The sequence below is a fragment of the Aspergillus pseudotamarii genome, assembly GCF_009193445.1.
Source record: "Aspergillus pseudotamarii strain CBS 117625 unplaced genomic scaffold BDV38scaffold_85, whole genome shotgun sequence".
NCBI lineage: Eukaryota > Fungi > Ascomycota > Eurotiomycetes > Eurotiales > Aspergillaceae > Aspergillus > Aspergillus pseudotamarii.
In genome coordinates this window covers 25,729-44,976 of record NW_022475099.1, presented here as the reverse complement: position 1 = coordinate 44,976, position 19,248 = coordinate 25,729, and the positions used below count along the sequence as shown (strand labels likewise).

The 19,248-nt window shown below is 47.8% G+C and overlaps 6 protein-coding genes across 6 annotated transcripts; 4 read left to right on the top strand and 2 right to left on the bottom strand.

The window, feature by feature from the left end:
* The first annotated feature begins 1,997 nt into the window (after positions 1 to 1,997).
* Positions 1,998 to 5,656, top strand: BDV38DRAFT_212313 (Rho family guanine nucleotide exchange factor CDC24). Its single transcript, XM_032052637.1, has 4 exons — positions 1,998 to 3,348; positions 3,400 to 3,648; positions 3,938 to 4,124; positions 4,184 to 5,656. The coding sequence occupies exons 1-4, from the start codon at positions 2,374 to 2,376 to the stop codon at positions 5,521 to 5,523; spliced, it is 2,751 nt and encodes a 916-aa protein (XP_031908400.1). The 5' UTR covers positions 1,998 to 2,373; the 3' UTR covers positions 5,524 to 5,656.
* Positions 5,657 to 6,028: 372 nt separating this feature from the next.
* On the bottom strand, positions 6,029 to 6,334 carry BDV38DRAFT_275177 (uncharacterized protein; the record flags this gene model as incomplete). The annotated part of the gene is made up of 2 exons (XM_032057974.1): positions 6,029 to 6,228; positions 6,313 to 6,334. 2 exons carry the CDS (start codon positions 6,332 to 6,334, stop codon positions 6,029 to 6,031), a joined length of 222 nt encoding a protein of 73 aa, XP_031908399.1.
* A 766-nt stretch (positions 6,335 to 7,100) lies between these two features.
* Positions 7,101 to 10,475, top strand: BDV38DRAFT_275176 (pyridoxal phosphate-dependent aminotransferase; the record flags this gene model as incomplete). The annotated part of the gene is made up of 5 exons (XM_032057973.1): positions 7,101 to 7,182; positions 7,340 to 7,815; positions 7,909 to 8,194; positions 8,248 to 8,831; positions 9,189 to 10,475. 5 exons carry the CDS (start codon positions 7,101 to 7,103, stop codon positions 10,473 to 10,475), a joined length of 2,715 nt encoding a protein of 904 aa, XP_031908398.1.
* Positions 10,476 to 10,848: 373 nt separating this feature from the next.
* BDV38DRAFT_287820 (sucrase/ferredoxin-like domain-containing protein) lies at positions 10,849 to 12,016 on the top strand (the record flags this gene model as incomplete). The annotated part of the gene is made up of 2 exons (XM_032060945.1): positions 10,849 to 11,202; positions 11,288 to 12,016. 2 exons carry the CDS (start codon positions 10,849 to 10,851, stop codon positions 12,014 to 12,016), a joined length of 1,083 nt encoding a protein of 360 aa, XP_031908397.1.
* Positions 12,017 to 12,568: 552 nt separating this feature from the next.
* Positions 12,569 to 12,970, top strand: BDV38DRAFT_212203 (uncharacterized protein). The gene has a single exon (XM_032052636.1). It carries the CDS (start codon positions 12,662 to 12,664, stop codon positions 12,896 to 12,898), a length of 237 nt encoding a protein of 78 aa, XP_031908396.1. The 5' UTR covers positions 12,569 to 12,661; the 3' UTR covers positions 12,899 to 12,970.
* Positions 12,971 to 17,213: 4,243 nt separating this feature from the next.
* On the bottom strand, positions 17,214 to 18,679 carry BDV38DRAFT_212191 (putative C2H2 finger domain protein). The gene is made up of 4 exons (XM_032052635.1): positions 18,281 to 18,679; positions 18,014 to 18,205; positions 17,877 to 17,956; positions 17,214 to 17,822 (listed from the first exon to the last, which is right to left on the bottom strand). The coding sequence occupies exons 1-4, from the start codon at positions 18,332 to 18,334 to the stop codon at positions 17,303 to 17,305; spliced, it is 846 nt and encodes a 281-aa protein (XP_031908395.1). The 5' UTR covers positions 18,335 to 18,679; the 3' UTR covers positions 17,214 to 17,302.
* Positions 18,680 to 19,248: the final 569 nt, after the last annotated feature.

The window sequence follows — 19,248 nt, the reverse complement described above, 5'->3', positions numbered from 1 at the left end:
TTCTACTAAGTATCACACATGGGGGGGTGACCAACAATGTCATTTTGGTTGCTCTTGCTTGCTGGACATACATAGGCTGAGTCGGATGCACTGCTATCGTCTCATGGGGGTAAGCAACACCTACAAACTGCTCTCTTAGTGGGGGTCAGCCACTGTCAGAAGTGAAGAGGATCAGTCTAACTCTCAAGGAGATAAGCACGCCATTCTTTAGACAGGACTCCAAAGCTTTATGAATCAATAGATTCTCCATGGGCTCTACTGGTTTATCTTAGTAATTTTGGCTTGGGAGTGAATTCTCCTTGGGATTCATAGTCAATTGTGAAAGATACAAATACTACAGAGTCTGGTGATTCCCACCAATCCTCAAGTCAGGCCTGAGAAATACAGGTTAGGGCTGAACGGAATATGCTCCGTATGTACAACCATTTAATTTTATTTTATTCTATTTATATTTCTTCAACTCGCCCCGGCGCCCATACCTTGCTCCATCCTGCAGGGATAGAGGAAGATTCTTATTATTTCTTTTCTTTCCTTTCCTTTTTTTTTAAAAAAAAATATATATATATAATAATAATAGTAATAATAATAATAATAATAATAATAATAATAATCATAATAAATAAATAAATAAATAAATAATGGAAGCAGAAGAAGGATAGAGAAAGAAGAAGAAAAAAAAAAGGGAAACATTATGCTGGAGGTATAGCATCATCTCACACAAGGATCGAACGATGACAGCGGCTGTGAAAGTCTTGTTTACTTGACTGAACCCCCCACTTCATCATAAATGAACCTAAAGTGGCTGATACTTCGGCAGGGAAAATCATAATATGACCCGTGCCTAATTATCGCGCTAGTTCAGACTAGTCAGAATCTCAAACACTTCATGTAAGAGATGAGTATTCATGCAACCTGATGTGCATCCGATATTCATGCCCCAGCCCCTACTGTGGGTTGTTTGGAAACCTGGGAAGATTTTAGTCAAGGGTTCTTTGACCCAACCCCGGTTTTTGCATTGGTCTCGAGGGAATGATTGATTCCCTGTACATCCGCCCCTAAGTTTGAAATTCACCCATCATACTAATGATGTCTTTTCTTATTTGGGGGCATTTCGCCCACTGTTCTATTATTAATGTGCTTCATGTAACTAACTATCTGATTAATGGTACTACTGGTCAGTAATATGTTGAAATATGTATTCAACCTAACAACTACTGCCTGAGGTATGTAGTATACTACTTCATCCTGTACATAACTTTCCCAGTAGATACAACAACATACTACATACTTCCCGTCGTACAGTAGACTAACTGACTTGGGCACTAGACCAGATAGAGGGACTACTAGTTAAGTTCAAATGTCCTTAGGCCCCTCCACTCCACCATCTCTTGTTGTTTCCCCTCCCCTCTCTCCCCTTATGCCCCCTTTCAATCACTGGACCATTGAACATTCGCCAGCCAACTTAGGGAGCCAGACGCGCGCTACCCCGATTTGGCAAGTGAACCACCTCACTTCCTTACTGGTGGCCTGGACTCTCACTCACTCTCTTTCTCGCTCGCTCGCTCGCTCCCTCTTCTTCCTCCTTCTTATGTCTCCTTTCTCTTGCCATCCTTCATACTGATCGATCTTGATGGTTCTTTCTTTCTTTTTTGCTTCTTTCTCCTCTGCGACTTGCACTCCTTAACTATTTTCCAATTTTACTATTTAACTACAAGTCTTACTTCAGCGGAGGGTTCTTTGATCCTTTCCCTCTGGTTTTCTATTACGCTTGCCTGGTTGCAGCGGCAAACCCCACACTCACCCTTTCTATCTTTGAACCTTCCCAAATCTCCCGGTCTTTGGAGGCTGTTGCCAGCAAGGGCCAGAAATTTTGACCTTTGGGTGAAAAAAAAGAAAAAAGAAAAAAAAGAAGGTCAAAAAAAAAAGCAAAAAAAGAAAAAAGAAAATTCAAAGAAACTTAGAAAAGAACAAACAATCACTCGATTCCCCTTGACTAGGGTATTTATACACTTTGACTTTTTTTTTCCCTCTCTTTTCCCTTTTCATTTTACATTTTCTTCTTTTTTTTTTGGCTTTTCTAAATCCAATCTTACTGGAAGGTCGAGACACGAAACCGTCGTTTGACTCAGCTTTAGGGATAGTTAACGTACCACTATCTCCACTCCACTCCTTAGCTGCTCGCTTGCGCCATCCATCCCGCATCGGTCCACCGGCTCGCATTCTGTAATCCATGCTCGACAGGATTCTTGTACAACCACATCTATTGCCTCTGTCGACTCATTCCCATCGTTAGTCTGCTGCGCAGATTTGAACGATCTTCCCTATACAGCTGTCGGTGTTTCCCCGCACGGTCCCAGTCGACCGGCAGTCGGAATGGCGGAGACCGCAGTCATGACAAGCGGTCCTATCGCCGAGGACAATATCATCAACCGCCGCGGCGGTGAGTCGATATATCAAAGCTGCGTCAATCTCAAAAAGCGCCTCGCGGAACTCCCGGATTTCGAATCGCACTTACGAGAGATGGATGAAGAGGATCTCGCACAGGGAAACACCGACCCTGTGGCGTCGCTATGGAATTGCCTCCGGGAAGGGTACCCCTTGTTGACCATCTACAACGCCTCAAGCCCTGAGGAGGTCCTCGAGGTCGATCCTGAAAAGGTCCCCGAAGCAAAACGTCCCAAGGCTGCCACCTTCAAATTCCTACAGGCATCTCTGAAAGAGTTGGGCTTTCCGCAACAAGACTGCTTCCTAATCACCGACTTGTATGGTGAGAGCACAACCGGCTTTATCAAAGTGATCAAGATGGTGAATCGTGTGTTGGATATTCTAGAAATGCAGGGTCAGCTGAAGCGAACGTCCGATGTCTCATCCCGCGCCCCGGAAAAAGGAACTGTGAAGCTTACCAAGAGAGAGCACATTCTTAAGGAGTTGTTGGAGACGGAGCGCGACTATGTTCACCATCTTCAAAATCTACAAGCACTCAAGAAAGAACTGGAGGAGACTGGGGCTCTTACCGGCGACCCTAGTCATCAGATCTTTTTAAATTTGAACAATCTCCTTGATTTCGCCCAACGATTCTTGATTCGTATTGAGCAGCATTATGCCTTGCCGGAAGAGAGGCAAAACTGGGGCGAGTTGTTTATCCAACACGAGGATGCTTTCCGGCAGTATGAACCGTTTATCGCGAACCAATTGCGTTGTGACGAAGTCTGCCTAAAGGAATGGGACAGAATCCATACAGCCCCTAGGACTATTGACTTGAAGCAGATGGTGGCTCAACCCTCAACGCTTAATGGGTTCTTTGTCAAGCCTTTCCAGCGACTGACCAAATATCCTTTGATGCTTTCCGTGGGTATTCTATGTCATCCATCGTCGGTCGTGAGTACTAAATCTGTTCAGGAACTCCGCAAACAGACTGAAAATCCAGAGTTGCAGATGGACATTACCCGTGCCATCGACTCCATTCAGTCTGTCCTTGATTCTGCAAACGATGCTATCGACAAAGAACACCTGGCCTCGGCATTCACAGAGCTAGACGAACGAGTAGACGATTGGAAGTCACTCAAAATAGAATCGTTTGGTGACTTGCTCCGTTTCGGCACATTCACCGTTTTGAAGGGAGACAATGGCAAGGACTCGGAAAGAGAGGTTTGTCCCCTCCCAGATACTGTTTTGATATTTCCAGCCCATCCATACTTCCCAATTTGCCTTATTACGGCTAGCAAAGAACAGCCATGTTAGCCAGAAGGTTGACAGGTACATGGTCGATTTATAACTGGCTACAACCACGCCCAGAGATCGGAACAACCCACCCCTCATCATTTGGTCAGGCCCATGTGCCCAGACCTAACTTCAAAGATCTCTTCGGGACCTACAAAAGAAAAAGATTACACCGTGGAGCATATGATTTCTGACTTTTCCCTTTTTCCGAGTCTAGTACCACATCTACCTTTTCGAACGCATCCTTCTCTGCTGCAAAGATATCAATCCGAACAAACAGAAAACGAAATTGATTGTGGGCAAAGATAAACCAGCTACTACTGTGAAAGGAAAACCACGCTTGCAGCTTAAGGGTCGCATTTACATGGCAAACGTGACGGATATAGCTTGCTATCAGAAGCCAGGTACGGGGCTGTTTCCGGTTCCCAGAAGACTTGTGTGCTGGGTTGACACTGTTTTACAGGCTCTTATCGTATTCAAATCTTTTGGAAAGGTGACCCAGGCGTAGTTGACAATTTTATCATACGCTATCAAAATGAAGATGCCATGCGCAAATGGTACAGGGACATTGACAACCAACGAGCAATTCAAGCAGAACACCGCAGCGCACGGAACACCGGTACATCCGAGACAGAATTTACGTACATGAGAAATATGGCGAACATGCCCAACCCTTACCTTGAACATGATGCCGATGACCAAGGAACTAAAGAGGCTGGCTTCTTCTCCGAATTTCCTATGAGCCGGAATGCATCAAGCACTAGTCTCCGGACGCGATCCGCAACAGGTGGTAGTGGTGGTTCTGGCCCGCCCCTGTCAAATAAGTTTCGCTTCCCTATGCCAGATCCGAACCTTTCCGTGCATACACAGTTCCCCGGTGGTAGTATGTCGCCAGCCGAGCGAAACGCTAATTCTTACTTTTCGCCTGTTGCCGAAACCCCATCCACAAGGTCGAGCTCGCAGTCTACTGCTGGTTATTCGTACGGCCGTCAGCCAACTCCAGGCAGTACATGGAACGAAGAGCCCAATCGGTATACCGCACCTGCATTATCTCGCGGCGTTTCTAGAGATGGCTCGAACTCGAATCCCTATTTCAGCGGTGCACCCAATGGGCGAGGCGCTCAGCGCCCTTCACTGCCTCCTATGTCTGGCACTTCTAACGGCATGGCGCAGCGGATGCGTTCTGCGAGTAGCCCGGATATACATCACCACAACCCTGAATCACGTCGGTACATGGGCGCACACACAATGCAGACAGTTGACAACGTGCCCGTTCCCCCGATCCCTGCTCATATGGCCAGCATGAAGGCGCCTGTTAATAGAAGCCAAGCCAATTCACCAACCAATACCGGTCTACCCAGCCGCAACGGAAATGCTATCAACGGACAACACGCGCACTTCCATGAACCCCAGTACTCTGAATCTCGAATGAATCAGCCTGTGTCAGATCAGCCCACATCCCCGCTGAGCCAAGAACCAGAGGAGGAACCTCTTATGCCGACCCAACTTAAAGCGAAGGTTAATTTCGATGATAACTACGTCACTCTAGTGATTGCCAGCAACATCATGTTCCGCTCCCTCACAGACCGAGTGGATGCGAAACTGGCCCGGTTCACCAATCGATCAATAGGCAGCAAGTCGGTCAGGTTACGCTACCGCGATGAGGACGGAGATTTCGTTACAATTGACAGCGATGAGGCCGTCCAGTTAGCGTTTATGGAATGGCGGGAGCAACATCGTGACATGCTTTCCAGAGGCCAAGTTGGAGAGATTCAACTCTATTGCCAAACAGTCGAGAACTAAACGCGATCTAACCGAGGCGGGGCGCTCTTTATCATGTTTTTACTATACTCTTTTTCTCTTCTCGTCTTCTTTACTTCACATATTATTATTTTTTCCCCTTCTGTTTTGCTGTTTGAAATTCCCCCTTTCGCTCTGGTTGTCTACGGAGATGGAAGGAAAAAGAAGGAGCGTCTATTTTAAGAAGTTGCCGGCGTTGTCATCAGGTTTTATACAACTCATTTCCAACTGGATTGGCTTGAGACTATTGAGGAGCCAGTGTTTCGTCCATGAACAAAGGGGAAGAGAAAGGGCTGGTTTCGTTTTTCCTTCATACTTTGTTTCTCTTTTCCATCTTCTATTCTCTTCATTTTTCTTCTTTTCTTCTAACATCTTTGGGGTGTTTTGCCGGAAGCCGATTTATGCATCTCTTCACCTTGACCATGTGCATTTTATCTGGAGCTCTCTTGTCGGGTGAGATGCTTATGACGACTGACTTTGTTTATTCTTGTTCGGGCCCCTTCCGTCCCTATCTGCGGGCAATGACTGCATGATGTACGTATACCGCTGTTCCAACGAACAGACCAATCTTCAGGTTATAAGAGATGAGATGTATAGTGAACTTGTATACCCAAGGCTGGCTCTTCTGTCGGACTTGGTCGCGGGTTTGAGCGCTATTTTGTGTTGAGCTTTCTGTGTTTCGGGTCGGTTTGGGTGGGTTGGTATAGACTAGGCGAATTGTTTAATTCTATGAGTTAATAGGAAAGATTTCCCCAGGGCATTGCATGCAAGCGCTCTCCATTCTATCCGTACGTACTAGTAGTACATAGTACATAGTATATACTCCGTATAAGTTGTAACTATAGCCATTCGGATAGTATCCGGAAGGAGCCCCACCGGCTTCTATCCCAACCCCCCTGGCCGGGACCCAATCCAGACCGTCGGCACCTCGACCGCTTGTTCAGACCCGATCGAAACGGACTTCCGTGCCGATACTCTTCCGTCAGAAAGGCTGAAAGTGAGTAGGGAATAATAATAGTAACAATAACGACAGGATAAGGGGCAATACTGTTTGTTCATGAGGCATTTCCAACCTTTGTTCAAGTGATGCGTTCAGTGCTGCCGGTGATCGAACCTCCAGAGGCGAATAGGAGCCCAACGGCCTTGGGACTATGTGTTTTATATTGAGGGATTATCACGTTGCGGGATATAATTTCGCCCTTTCTTTTTTGTTATTGGTTCGAACGTTAGCACTTTGGGGTTGGGCTAAGTCTCCAAAGTCAAAATTGGAAGGTGAACAAACAAGAGGGTGAGAGTGATGCCTGAGAGAGAGAGCCTTAAAAACCATTCAGCTTGCCGTGCTCTTTCTTTTCCTCTCTTGTCATATTTAACAGCGCTTGACGCGGTCGATACCCTGACAAACTGTCACCTATTTTGACGTCTCTTTTCTTTTCCCCTTAGTTTCTTTTTCTTCTACGTATAGATCGCACACATCCTTGGCGTCATTGGTTTATACTTACGAGAAAGCCAAGAAACGCATCAATCTGCTAAACTATTTTTATCCTCCGGATCAACTTTGATATTGTTGCTAAGCAGCAAATATGTCGTTCTCTGGCCGTCGTGTGAGCATTCTGCGCCCTTCCAACAGGCGATTCTCCCTAGGCAAGGAGTTATCGGAGAATGGTGCGTGGTTCTTTCTATGCAAGTTTTTGATTGGAGTTGCACGTTTGCGATCGACGGCGTTAAAAAAGAAGAGAGAGAGGAGAGAAAAACAGAAGAAAAAACCAATCAACCATAGCACACATTTTCACTGACAGACAAAACCTTTCTTCTTATACAGAACTCCGATCGGAAACCCATCGTCAATTCCGAAGCGCTCACGAAGGTCACCGTCCTCACGCCGGCCTCGATGCCTCGCGTGCCTCGACAGGTGTTGTCTGGTGTACGGAACGTGCGACAGAACACGGTTACGCAGAGAATCCGTCCGAATGGGCGAATCTGGGCCAAGGAGCCCCCGAAGCCGACGATGAGATCGAAGGCAGTTTCCCTCGCCCCACGAGCATTCCCATCACCTCTGCTGCGCGTGAGTACGGTCCCACGGCTGGTATCAAGCCTCTCCGCGCCGCTGTCGCTCGGTTGTACAATGAGCATTACCGCCAGGGCAAAGAGAGCCAGTATACTTGGGAGAATGTCTGCATTGTGCCCGGTGGACGTGCGGGTCTGATTCGAATTGCAGCCATTTTGGGCAATTCGTACCTTTCCTTCCCTATTCCCGACTACTCTGCGTACTCGGAGATGTTGACTTTGTTCAAGAATGTACGTGCAGGGTCACTGGTAGACTTTTGAGAAGTGCAGTCTGCAAACATGGTCCTTGATCTGTGTCGCGATAGCTCACAAACTATCTTTTAGATCGCACCCATCCCCATTCCCCTCTCCCAAAACGATCATTATCATATCCACCCCGACAAAATCGCCGAGGAAATTGCCCGTGGCACCCAGGTCCTCTTAACCTCGAACCCCCGTAACCCGACCGGACATTTCGTTTCCAGCGATGAGCTGGCTCGGATCCAAGACATCTGCAGGGATCGCGCGACGCTGATTTTGGATGAATTCTATGGAGGATACAACTACACCACCGACTGCGACGGCACAACTCTCAGTGGCGCTACGAATGTGGAGGATGTCAACCAGGACGGTGGGCCAACACTCAGAAGCTATAGATGACTTTTCTCATGCTAACCCTAACAGATGTGCTGCTCATCGACGGTCTCACCAAGCGTTTCCGCCTGCCTGGTTGGCGTATCGCCTGGATTGTCGGCCCCAAGGAATTCGTTGACGCCCTGGGCTCCGCTGGTTCCTACCTGGATGGAGGTGCCAACGTGCCCTTCCAGGAGGCTGCCATCCCCATGCTTGAGCCGTCCCTTGTACGCGCAGAGATGAAGGCTCTTCAGCACCATTTCCGTGAAAAGAGAGACTTTGTTGTGAAGCGTTTGACTGAGATTGGATTCCGTATCAAGGATATTCCCCAGGCCACCTTCTACATTTGGCTTGATCTGACTGCCTTGGAACCTCCTCTTCCCGCAGAGGCTAACATCTCTGACGGTCTGAATTTCTTCAACGCCCTTCTGACCGAGAAGGTTATTGTGGTGCCCGGTATTTTCTTCGACTTGAACCCTGCCAAGAGAAGAGACCTGTTTGACAGCCCCTGCCATCACTTCGTCCGTCTGAGTTACGGGCCTAAGATGGATGTACTGAAGAAGGGTCTGGACGGCATTGAAAGGGTTATCCGCCGGGCTCGTGGAGAGGCCCCCAACGCGCAATGGGAGGACGAGGTAGCAATTGCTGACGACTAAGCGATCAGTCATGAGCGGATCCATGCACGCACGCGCGCACACACACACACACATATATATAGAGAGAGAGAGAGAGATAGATTTATAGCTAGTATCTTATGAACAGAGGTCATTGTATATGCAAAACCTGCTTTGTTCTTTGTCTTCCTCTTTCTCTTCCTCATTTTCACCCTCCAATATGAAATGACAATGCTTTTGAATTTAACATCAATTGTCAATATAACACTCTCCACTATAGACACGGCCCCTTAATTTGGTTGTGACTCTGTCTTGCACGTGACCACATCCTCTCGGCCGGCCTCTCAGCCAGCGACCCCCCGTTGAACTAGATCATAGACAGTTGAGGCAGCGACGAGTTCAGGCTGCGATGCGCAATATGATGCGCTCGGTATTATGGCCTGGAATTTTTATCGCATCCTCAATTACACTATCTTTATCGTCCTCTCTGTCGTCCTCTTTTGCCTTATAGTGCTGACCCCAGCCGACGCGATCTACCAGTGCTACGTAACCTCTCGACTCACGAATATTTTTATCATTAGCGGTGGCTACATCGTGACTTTTATATTAGCGGCGCTGATATACGCAACCCGGATCTATACCAATCGCAGTGCCTTAGCAGGAATCCCCAAGGCATGGATCCCAATCGAGAAGGAAGATGTCGGAAAGAGTGTGAGACGACTGGTGGTTGAAGGTCTTGCTCGCAGCGCTATTATTGCTTATCAAGCTAGGCCGAGGGACACAGCTGCAGATGGTGATACCTTTGCCGACTACCCCATGCTCTTAATAGACCGCGACCGCCCCCCGTGGGGAACTGTAGAACATCCCGGATGGTCTTCTCCTGCATCCCCAGATTTGCCCGACCTGCCGTACCGAACGGTCCTCCAGGAGCTCCCGAATCTGATTGAAGCTAAAGCGGTCTCTCTCGCTCCCCCTGACCCCTTTTTGACAGCGACCCGCTCGTTTGATCCCTCGTCCCCTGGCGCCGAACAATCAATCCCGGACACACGAGTGGTAGACATCCTACGGCGACCGGTGTCGATGGGTCTGAGGGAATATTTGCAACATCTTACTAGCCTGAACGTCATCAAGCCGCCCGAGATTGGAGCAGAATTCATCGCACTATATGAACGCGCGCGCTTCTCGCCGCACGACCTTCACGAGATCGAATTTCGGGATCTGATGCACATATTTGCGGGGCTTTTAAGAGGGATGAAGTCGCTTGATACGCAAATTATGGACGATATATACGCTGAAAGCTCTCGCGCCGATAGCGAGTCTATCATTGGACCTTCAGACGAGGAAGGGGAGACTGATACGATGGATTTCCACGATGACAGCGACGCTTTCTCTCGGGGCCGGAGCAACAGTTTGCAACCTTCGAATGCATCGACATGGGAGGGCCGCTCCATTCACACTACATCGGGAAGGCAGAGCCATAGGTCCTTTGTTTGGTCCAGAAACGTTGACCAACATCGGTTGGCGACACCCCGAACTCCATCAATGCGATCGCTTAGGCGGGTACAGTCGAATGCGTCGGGCAGTTCAGGAGGGAGTGTTATTCGTTTGGTAAATACCCATGGGCCATCTGATTTGCCCTACGCGATTAATTTTGATAGAACGTGAAAGCTTTTGGGATAACCCAATTGGATTGCAATAGTGAAAACACACATGCCTTTCACTTATAATCAATAGACAAATGCAATAAATAACTATATATCTAGTGTATCACGTTGGTCTTTTGATTTTCCCGGTGCTATAGTAGTTACTAATATCTCTTCGTGGAATTTCAAGCGAATTGACCTGATTTGGAGGGGAGATTGATAATAGACAGCCAATCAAGTCAGGGGCTATTAGCAGCCTATCGGGCAGATCGGAAAGGATTCCGTCCTTGGCGTTGGTGATTGATAAGATCTGGTTTTCCAAAATGGTCTGTGTCACGACCAACTCTCTTTTTTTATTTCCTTTTTTGTTCTTTCCCCAGACACTCCCCCACACCATGCAGGCTCTCTGGAGACGCGGCACATCCCTCTTCTCAACACCATCGGGGTCTCCCAAAGACTCGGGGTCTGTCGAAGACTTCCGAACAGCTTCAAGTCCCGACAAGCTATTCACCAAGGTCGATCCCGCCGTTGACGGAGAAGAATGTCTCCACGACTGCGCTTCATGTACCGTCCGGTACCCGGCTAAGTTCGACGTAGACCAGGAAGATACGCTGTACGGAAATGTCAACGGATGGTCAACACACCTACTCGTCGCGACCGGGAAAACAGACTGGGTACGAGATGTAGCGGACGAACAGGGCAGTGTGATGGAAGCGATTGAGAAAGGGGGTCTCGAGCCTGGCAACGGGGTAAGTCTCGATTGACTGCTACTACCACTTCTTTTTACCCACTCAGTCATACTCCGTAGTCTAAGTACTAAGGAACCAAAATCAGAAATTGAAACTATCGGCCTCCAACATGCCCGTCCCGGACGAATACCACCACCACGACACAGGAAAGCAACCGACCACCGTCCTGCTCCTACCCAGCTTCACTATCGTCGACCACGTCACTCCGGCCCTGGCCCCCGACCTGATCAAATATATCGTCAATTCCGCACCCACAACCACCACCCCCCTGGAAGCTAGTCTCCCGGAGCCGATATCCGTTCCCGAATCAGAGGACCAAATACAGACACAACAACCCCCACCCATCTCAGATCTCCTATCGCAGACTCCTCTCCGCTCGCGCCCCTGTCCTCACGCTGCGGTGATCCTCCTCTGTTCTCAGCGTACGCGAGACGCCCGCTGCGGTCAGTCTGCGCCGCTCCTCCGCAAAGAATTCGAACGCCACCTGCGCCCGCTAGGACTGTACCGCGATCTTGACGACCAGCGACCCGGTGGTGTCGGCATCTACTTCATCAGCCATGTTGGGGGTCACAAGTATTCTGCGAACGTGATTGTGTACCGCCGTCGCGATTTTGAGTGGTATCGCAAGCAGGACGGTAAAGAGGAGACATTGGCGAAGGGCGAGGAAGGTGCGACGCAGGGTATTTGGCTGGCGCGTGTTCGTCCAGAGGACTGTGAGAATATTATCCGGTATACGGTGTTGAAGGGAAAGGTGGTGAAGCCGGAACAGATTAGGGGAGGCTTTGACCGGGAACGGGGAGTGATCAGTTGGTAGTTGGGTTACTCTTGGTTTTGGTTGGCGGGCTTCCAGGACAGTACATACATACATCGGGTTATGGGTATGGATATAGATATGCGATGCCAGAAACATGTTCATTTGGAGGACAGTTGATTCATGGAGCTATGCGATTGGAAATTGTACACTATCGTGAACCAGTAGCATACCCCGATGACCTCAGCAGAGAGATTATATACTTCAATACGAATTCAGACCGACTACGAATGTTGGGCAATCTAGGATATATGAGCAAGGTCAAGGAACCAATTATCACGCCGAAGTGATATACCCCCGAGCACTTAAGGCAACGATGGGAACAGAAGAAGCATCACCCCTGCGCTTGGTACAGCCAATTCTCTTTCTGCCAGAGTCTACGCCAATGGGGCAAATAACTTTCACTGGATCCGGAGCGAAAGATTCGGTCAGTGAAAGAACAACCATCGTCGAATCCCTCATATCATGAGGAAGAATTCCTGACACCGTGCATTATCCCTGGAGTGAGGAAAAAAACAGAGGGATCCCAGGCAAACCAGATCGACAAGCACCACAGCAGCTAGACGGAGACACCGGGAGACAGAGAACAGGGATAGAGCTTGTTAGACGAGAAATCCCGACAGTGTCTCCTCCTGAGCAAATAGTTCAATGCCCGAAGCCCTTCTGAGTCGCAAGCATGGATCTCGTAGATCCATCATGTGCCATTTGTACCCAGCCTCTAGAATAAGTCTTGCTTGGTTTGCCGGGAATCTGTCTCTTCAACTGTTGTGTATTTGTTGCGCGTTTCTCGCGACCTGCCTTGGAGATCCATCATGTACTGATGGTGTTAGTCGCCATGGCGAGGTTAGCCTAGCTCTCCCTGTCTTCTGGGAAATTACTGCTTGAGGGCTATGCCAATTAGAGACATGGGACAGGAAATGGATCAACGGAGATTCTCGGTCAATGAAACGAGGTGGATATCGAGATCTGTTTAACTCCGTTAACACCTTCGAAATCTAGACACAAGATGTCAGCACATCGAGTTGGTTTTAGATAGAAACTAAACGAGGTGCTTGTCCTTGGCCTATTGCCCGGCACAGAGTATACCCGCTTGAATCTCGACGTGCCATCCGGTTCCCCAAGAGCCAGAATAAAAATTGTACGAGATGATAGAACGAAATGCTAGTTCCACCGTCCGGAGTCGTCGTGTATTTAGTTACCTGCCACATCAGGAAAATGGTCCATGGAAAAACACATCGTCCTTAGAAGCGACCGCGACGGAGACTAGTATTTGAGTCTATCATCCACAAGTACTCCGTAGTATGCCATTGACATTCGCCCCCCCGGAATGTATAACGCCTTCGTTTAAAATTACCCGAATTAGTAAAGTGGACATTTTTAGTTTTTTCTTGAATTGATGTAGTAGTACTTCATTCTAAGCCAGTAGTGACTGGATCTCCATTTGCCTACAAACAACGGGGCTCTATGGACGGATATGCGCCAGGTTGGACATTAACCTTAGAGGGTTTTACTCGAGGCAGATGATTCCGGCGTCTCGGAATGAAAAACTACCGAGGGAGATGATTTATCATTCATTAGCAAGATGAAGAACACGAGAGGACCAAGATAAAATGACTAATACTTCCTTTCTTATTGGCCAGTTGTTCACGCCTTCTTACATAAGACCAAGTGTCAATCCTCCCAAAGTTATCCCAGTTTAGAAAGTGTGGTAGGTGTCCACTGGACTTCGAGACGACGTGTGGGTGGGTGTGTGTGTGTGTGTGTTGTGTGTGTGGTGTGGCACTGTGTGCAGTACAGATTAGAAGTCGTAGAACATCGAACTAGGCTCACCTAGGGTAGTACTACTAAATTAGTCCCAAGCGTGCTGGAATACTACGGCACCAGTACGCCGTACGTAAAGGATCCACTTCCAGAGATACCAGGAGAAACAACAACGACCCTTTAAGAGCAAAGTCTTTGCACTCCAGTGGGCCCTCTATTATTGGTCCGCAGACACGAACTGGTTGGGCTGGGTTCTTGACCCACTTTGTCGGTGTTGATCTTCCATACCAATTTCAGCCCACAGAAGGAAATGAAAATGAAACTTGGACAACAAATGACTATCCACGGATAGTGTGAGTCTAGCATGTAGACCACCATTGTTCAAGATCTTTCCCACTAGGCCGAGAAAGGCAATTCTTGTTTCGGTGTGCTTGACTGACTGTATCATATTGAAAGCCTTTGACCCATGAGAGAGTTTATTCCGGTCAACCTTATTGGGTTCTTCCGTGGAGTTGGAGCTTGAGGTTGATTTGTGATGTATTCGTTGCATCTCGGTGAGTTTCCATTAGTTGGTGACCATATCTCACCTGGTAGATAGCGGGCGCTGTACGAAGTACATATACTTCTCTACCTGTGCGCTTCTCTGATATAGGCACGACATGCTACCAGGAAAAGATCATGGCCAGCTCAACGTAGTTCACAATCAGACTTCACCCCAGAGAAAAACAGTCACCGCCACAAGCCCCACAGCTAAAATGAGCCGTCATTCCCCACATGACAAGAGAAAGAATGTCGCGGATGAGAGGAAGAGGATAGGATGAGCCGCTAATTCCCCGATGGGCAGCATTCTGGCTGGTTTCTCGCGCGTCTGTCAATGGATTTGGCGCTCCACTGTCAGATAGACTGGTCTAGATAGGGAGATCATCCGGATGCTCGTCGTTAGTGACTCCGAAAGCAGAATAGGGCCTGATTCTTTCCAGGCCGTCAAGCTAGGTTGTGGGCGGGAGGTTGAAGGTGTTGCTTGTTATTCTCTCTGTAGCAGTAGATAAAATATGATAGTTCGTCAGGAGTTGGTAGCATGCGAGCGTTAGCTTTTAAGTCTGAGAGGTATAGCATGCTTTGATATACATACTTACAAGACAGGATCAATGATGCGTGTCTTGGTGATCCCTGACGGTATGATACAGGCCCGTACAGTACATGGGAGGCAAAAAAAAAAAGGCAACCAGCCATGAATCACCCGCAGCATGCATTCTATGGGGCAAAAGTCCCAATGAGGAGGCAACTGCAGGCAGTTAGGGAATTTTCTACGGGCGCCCGAACTGTTGGGAAACCTTACCACTCTAGTAGGGAACATCAAATTCAAAATAGGTAGGTGATGATGTTTGTACCATGGAACAGGGTGGGTTTTGCGAGGGTTCCCTTGAAGTCAGTTCTGCACCGGCCACTGTGTGTCCTGTCCTCTTTGTCGTAGATGCTGTCATGGCAGTGGTACGGTCTCTACTCGGACTCCTTGGTCCAAGCTCCTAAGCTACTTGGTTTCTTCTCTGAGTAGAAAATATGATATGACTGGTGGCCCTCTCTTAGTCACTTAGCTACCCCTGACCGCCGCGTTCAAATGCCTCGCGGGAAGGCCGATTCTGTTGCTCTGTGGAAGACCGGGATAACTTCCATTTTCCTCGCGAGATGGGGTATGTATATTCTTTCTGTTGGTTAGGTGAGGCTTCGGGTCCAGAGTGTGGCATGGGGATCCCTTTATTCGACACATATCGTTTTCGTGTATAGTCAGACTGAACCTAAACAGTGCCATAGAATACCTTGCTCTCTATATAAAGTATAGATTCACCATACACTGCGTCCATATTTACTTGGGACAGACCGTATTGTATCATGTTGTACCCACGGATAAGTAGTCCACGGCGGTTTATCAAAAGCAGGGTGAAAGAGTAGACGTATCAACCCCGCAGTCAAGACGCCAAGGTAGAGTACATGAGCCTAACAAAGACATTCATCTTGTGATGACCAGGGATTCTCTCTCGTCGTCGTCATCCAATGCAGTCATGGCTGCTAGATCCCGGTGTAATCCCCGATAGCTAGTGTGTTAGTGTGCTATTAGCTGCTTCATCTCGGTACCAAAGCTCGACTAAAAGGAGGATATCGGGACCAGCAACTTAGTGCAGAGACTAAGTGGCTCCGACTCAAGTAGGAATCTAGGAGCTCCTGTTCTGTTGTAACAGATGGGGGCTCCTCCGTCCTCGGTAATTTCACAGGGACTAGCTAACTAAAATTGGCCCGCATTAGTCATCTCCCCTGATCGAATGAGTGGGTAGAACCCGACTAGATAGTAAGAAAAGTGGAATAGCCGCTCGGAAACTAAGGTTCTCGCCTCGGAAACATTATCCACGATGATCTGATTGCTCGCTTTCCGACGCGTTGTGCCCCTTTACTTTCCAGGGATTGCTCTTACCTTGATTTTACACTCTGTAGTTGTGGCCTGACTAAAGGGAAAACCGGTTAATGATGCAGGTATGTAGGGTCAATCGTTCTTCGACATGCAGGTGGCGGTGGCATCGAACCTGTGTTGTTCAAGAAGTTTGACGGCCTTTCGTCCAGGAGCACTAGCTCGCGTTAGTTCTATACATGTCGAGATGTTCAGAGACCTGAATGGACCTGCCTTCACACGCTATCTGAGTGGAGTCACCGACCGTTCCGACTGTCGATCCTTGGCTGACGTTGGCAGTAAGTGGGACTAACTCTCAAGACGAGTCTAGGATTACCATCAACCATCCCAATAAGATGAAAAGCCCACTACCTAGCCACTGACTGGTAGGACTTTACTTCTATGTCGTGCTTCCAGGCTTCAGCACGTTAGTTGTGAGTTGGTAGTTAGTAGTACTAGTATTTGTGTGCAAAAGGGCAAAACATGCAATGGCAGGCGGGGTTCCTAATTGCTGCCTTAGGCACATATCAGATGCTCGTCCAGAAGAGGGAGATTTCTCGAATTAGTTAGACCTCAGTACGTAAATACACTAGACCCATCCCCATCTCCGTGGACAATGGCGAAATCTCCAGCCCCAGTCCACAGCAAAATTGACAATGTAGACTATCACATATCACAAAGATTGCCCAAAAATCATCTTAGGTATCAAGTATCACAAACGCCTCACCCTAGCCTTTTAAACAGGGGGAATCAATCCAAAAAGTCGCAGAGGCTGCAAGAAATGGAAGCAGAAATGAGCAGTGATATCATCGGTCACAAAGACTGCAGCACAAAAAAAAAACATAACCAAAAATCAACTCGTATATGGAAAAACGAAATGAACAACCTGCCCAAATCGAAACGCTCGTAAGTCTGTCGTTATAGGCATCACACGATACAGTTAGTATCATGGTCCCTGTCTGGAACAGTATCGAAGTACACTGAAAAGTTCTGCTGGCCTCATGGCGATTCTCCGAAAGGGTCGAACACAATGGCCGCAAAAGATGCTAGTGGTTACATTGGTGGCTTGGGCGAGCCCATAGTACTACTTAACCTACTCCTAAGAAGCCCCAGTCGGTTCCCTCGGGTTGGTTAAGAATGCGAGTTTGGTGTTGCTTATATTGGAAATTATGGGGATAGGTGACCATCAGCGGGTGGCCTTCCATAGTGGGAACACCGGGAAAGGGTTGCTGAAATTCCGGAGGAATACTGTACCCCTGACGGCTTGGGTCATACCGCTGTTGCATGAGTTGCATGTATTGCTGTTGCGCTTGGTGTACATCGACGGGTGATGTTACCGGTACACTCTGAGTTACGATCGGCGGCGCATCTTGCACAGGAACAGGCGTTATTGGGAGACTCGTTGGTGGATAGAAATCATGAGATGGAGTTTGCGCGTGGGGGTAGTAGGGCTGTTGAGCAAGGAGATATTGGTCGTTCGGTACTGAGGCGGGGACGGGTGTCTGGTAGGAATGTTCGGAAGTCGCATCCTCGGATGGTGGGCGAGTTACTGTGCCTGGAGGGTGTGAACGGTGCTGGTGCTTAGTGAGTGTCGTTTTCCTACAAAAGCTAAATGGGATCATTAGCGCTCAGGCCATCTGAACGGGCAAATTACGATTTTACCTTCGCTCGCATGTTGGTTCCTGACAGATATATGGCCGCTTTCCCGTGTGAATCCTCCGGTGGCGGGCTAAACTTGAGGACTGCGCCGCGTCAGCATTTCTCTCATAGTCAAACAGGATTTTGAAGTCAAGGCCTACGTCGGAAAATGCTTTGTGGCATCCTTCATGATCGCAAACATGAGGCTTCTCCCCAGTATGCGTTCGCGAATGGACAGTCAACGCACTCCGTTGAATAAAACTCTTGTTGCAATCTTTCACCGTACAGTGGTAAGGCCGTTCGTTGGTATGTATGCGATAGTGTCGGCAAAGATCCGATTTGCGATTGAATGACTACTTGGATTATCAGTACGATTGGGTCACTATAAGAAAGGGGAAGGGATGGGAAGAGCTGGAAAATAAATTCACCTTTCCACAATGCTCCCAGGAGCAGCTGAAGTCTCGTCCACCGCCAGGTGCCATAGCTGTAGCGGTCTAAGGCGTGGATATTCAAGACTATCTTGAGATGCGGGACAATCGCCGATAGGGACAGCGGGGAGCGGACAGCGGTGGGGATACCGGGACACAAGATGAACAAACAACGATAGATATAAGTGGACAAGACAATTGGAGGTGGATATAGCACAAGAGGATCAAACGGCAAGGGGGAGTGTGAAATACAATCCAAAGAAAAACAAACGAAATCAAGGCATCGAAGGCGTCGAAATGTAATCCAAACGAATAACTACATAGACAACAACTTAGAAGGAGGGGGGTGGGAAAGGAAAATGGAGACGATGGAGTAGATAGATAAAAACAGCTTCTCGGGAGTGGAAAACTAGTGGATCGAAAAGCGAGACGGAAAGGGAGGACGTAAAAGAGAAAGAGAAAGACCGGGAGAGGAGTCAAATCTCGATTAAGTGGAGAGTGTCACAGAAATTAAATCCGAGAAGGCATGCAGCAGCTTTTTCGATGACTGGGGGAGGTTCTGGCCAACGAGTCACAGGAAGGCCGATGGATCGAATTGGGAAAAGCAACCGCAGTCGCTGATTTGAGGCTGGAGCATAATACTTATAATAATTATAATAATAATAATAAATTGAATATTTATAATTATTATTATTATTATAAGCAGTCCCGGCAATATAGGAAGAAGTCGTAGTAGTAAGTCGTACTAGAACCAACCCACTGGTAAGTTTGATTTCGGGTAGGTAGGGAGGAGTACCTGAATATAGAAGAGGTCACAATAATCCCGACTATAATCAAATATAGACTGGGAGACACCAGAGTCAAAGATCAGACAGACAGGAGAAAGGAAATAAAACAAAAGTAGTAATATAATTTTGAAAAAATAAAGATAAAATAAAAATAAAAGTAAAAAAAAAAAAAAAAAAAAA

What these genes read in the sequence shown, in the direction of transcription:
- BDV38DRAFT_212313 (XM_032052637.1), top strand. Translation starts at nt 2,374, where the DNA reads ATGGCGGAGACCGCAGTCATGACAAGCGGTCCTATCGCCGAGGACAAT. An exon ending in AATATCCTTTGATGCTTTCC is followed by an intron (nt 3,349 to 3,399) that starts GTGGGTATTCTA and finishes AAATCTGTTCAG; the next exon opens with GAACTCCGCAAACAGACTGA. An exon ending in AGCTTGCTATCAGAAGCCAG is followed by an intron (nt 4,125 to 4,183) that starts GTACGGGGCTGT and finishes ACTGTTTTACAG; the next exon opens with GCTCTTATCGTATTCAAATC.
- BDV38DRAFT_212203 (XM_032052636.1), top strand. Translation starts at nt 12,662, where the DNA reads ATGCCCGAAGCCCTTCTGAGTCGCAAGCATGGATCTCGTAGATCCATC.
- BDV38DRAFT_212191 (XM_032052635.1), bottom strand. Translation starts at nt 18,334, where the DNA reads ATGGCACCTGGCGGTGGACGAGACTTCAGCTGCTCCTGGGAGCATTGT. An exon ending in GCCACAAAGCATTTTCCGAC is followed by an intron (nt 17,957 to 18,013) that starts GTAGGCCTTGAC and finishes GACGCGGCGCAG; the next exon opens with TCCTCAAGTTTAGCCCGCCA. An exon ending in GAACCAACATGCGAGCGAAG is followed by an intron (nt 17,823 to 17,876) that starts GTAAAATCGTAA and finishes GATCCCATTTAG; the next exon opens with CTTTTGTAGGAAAACGACAC.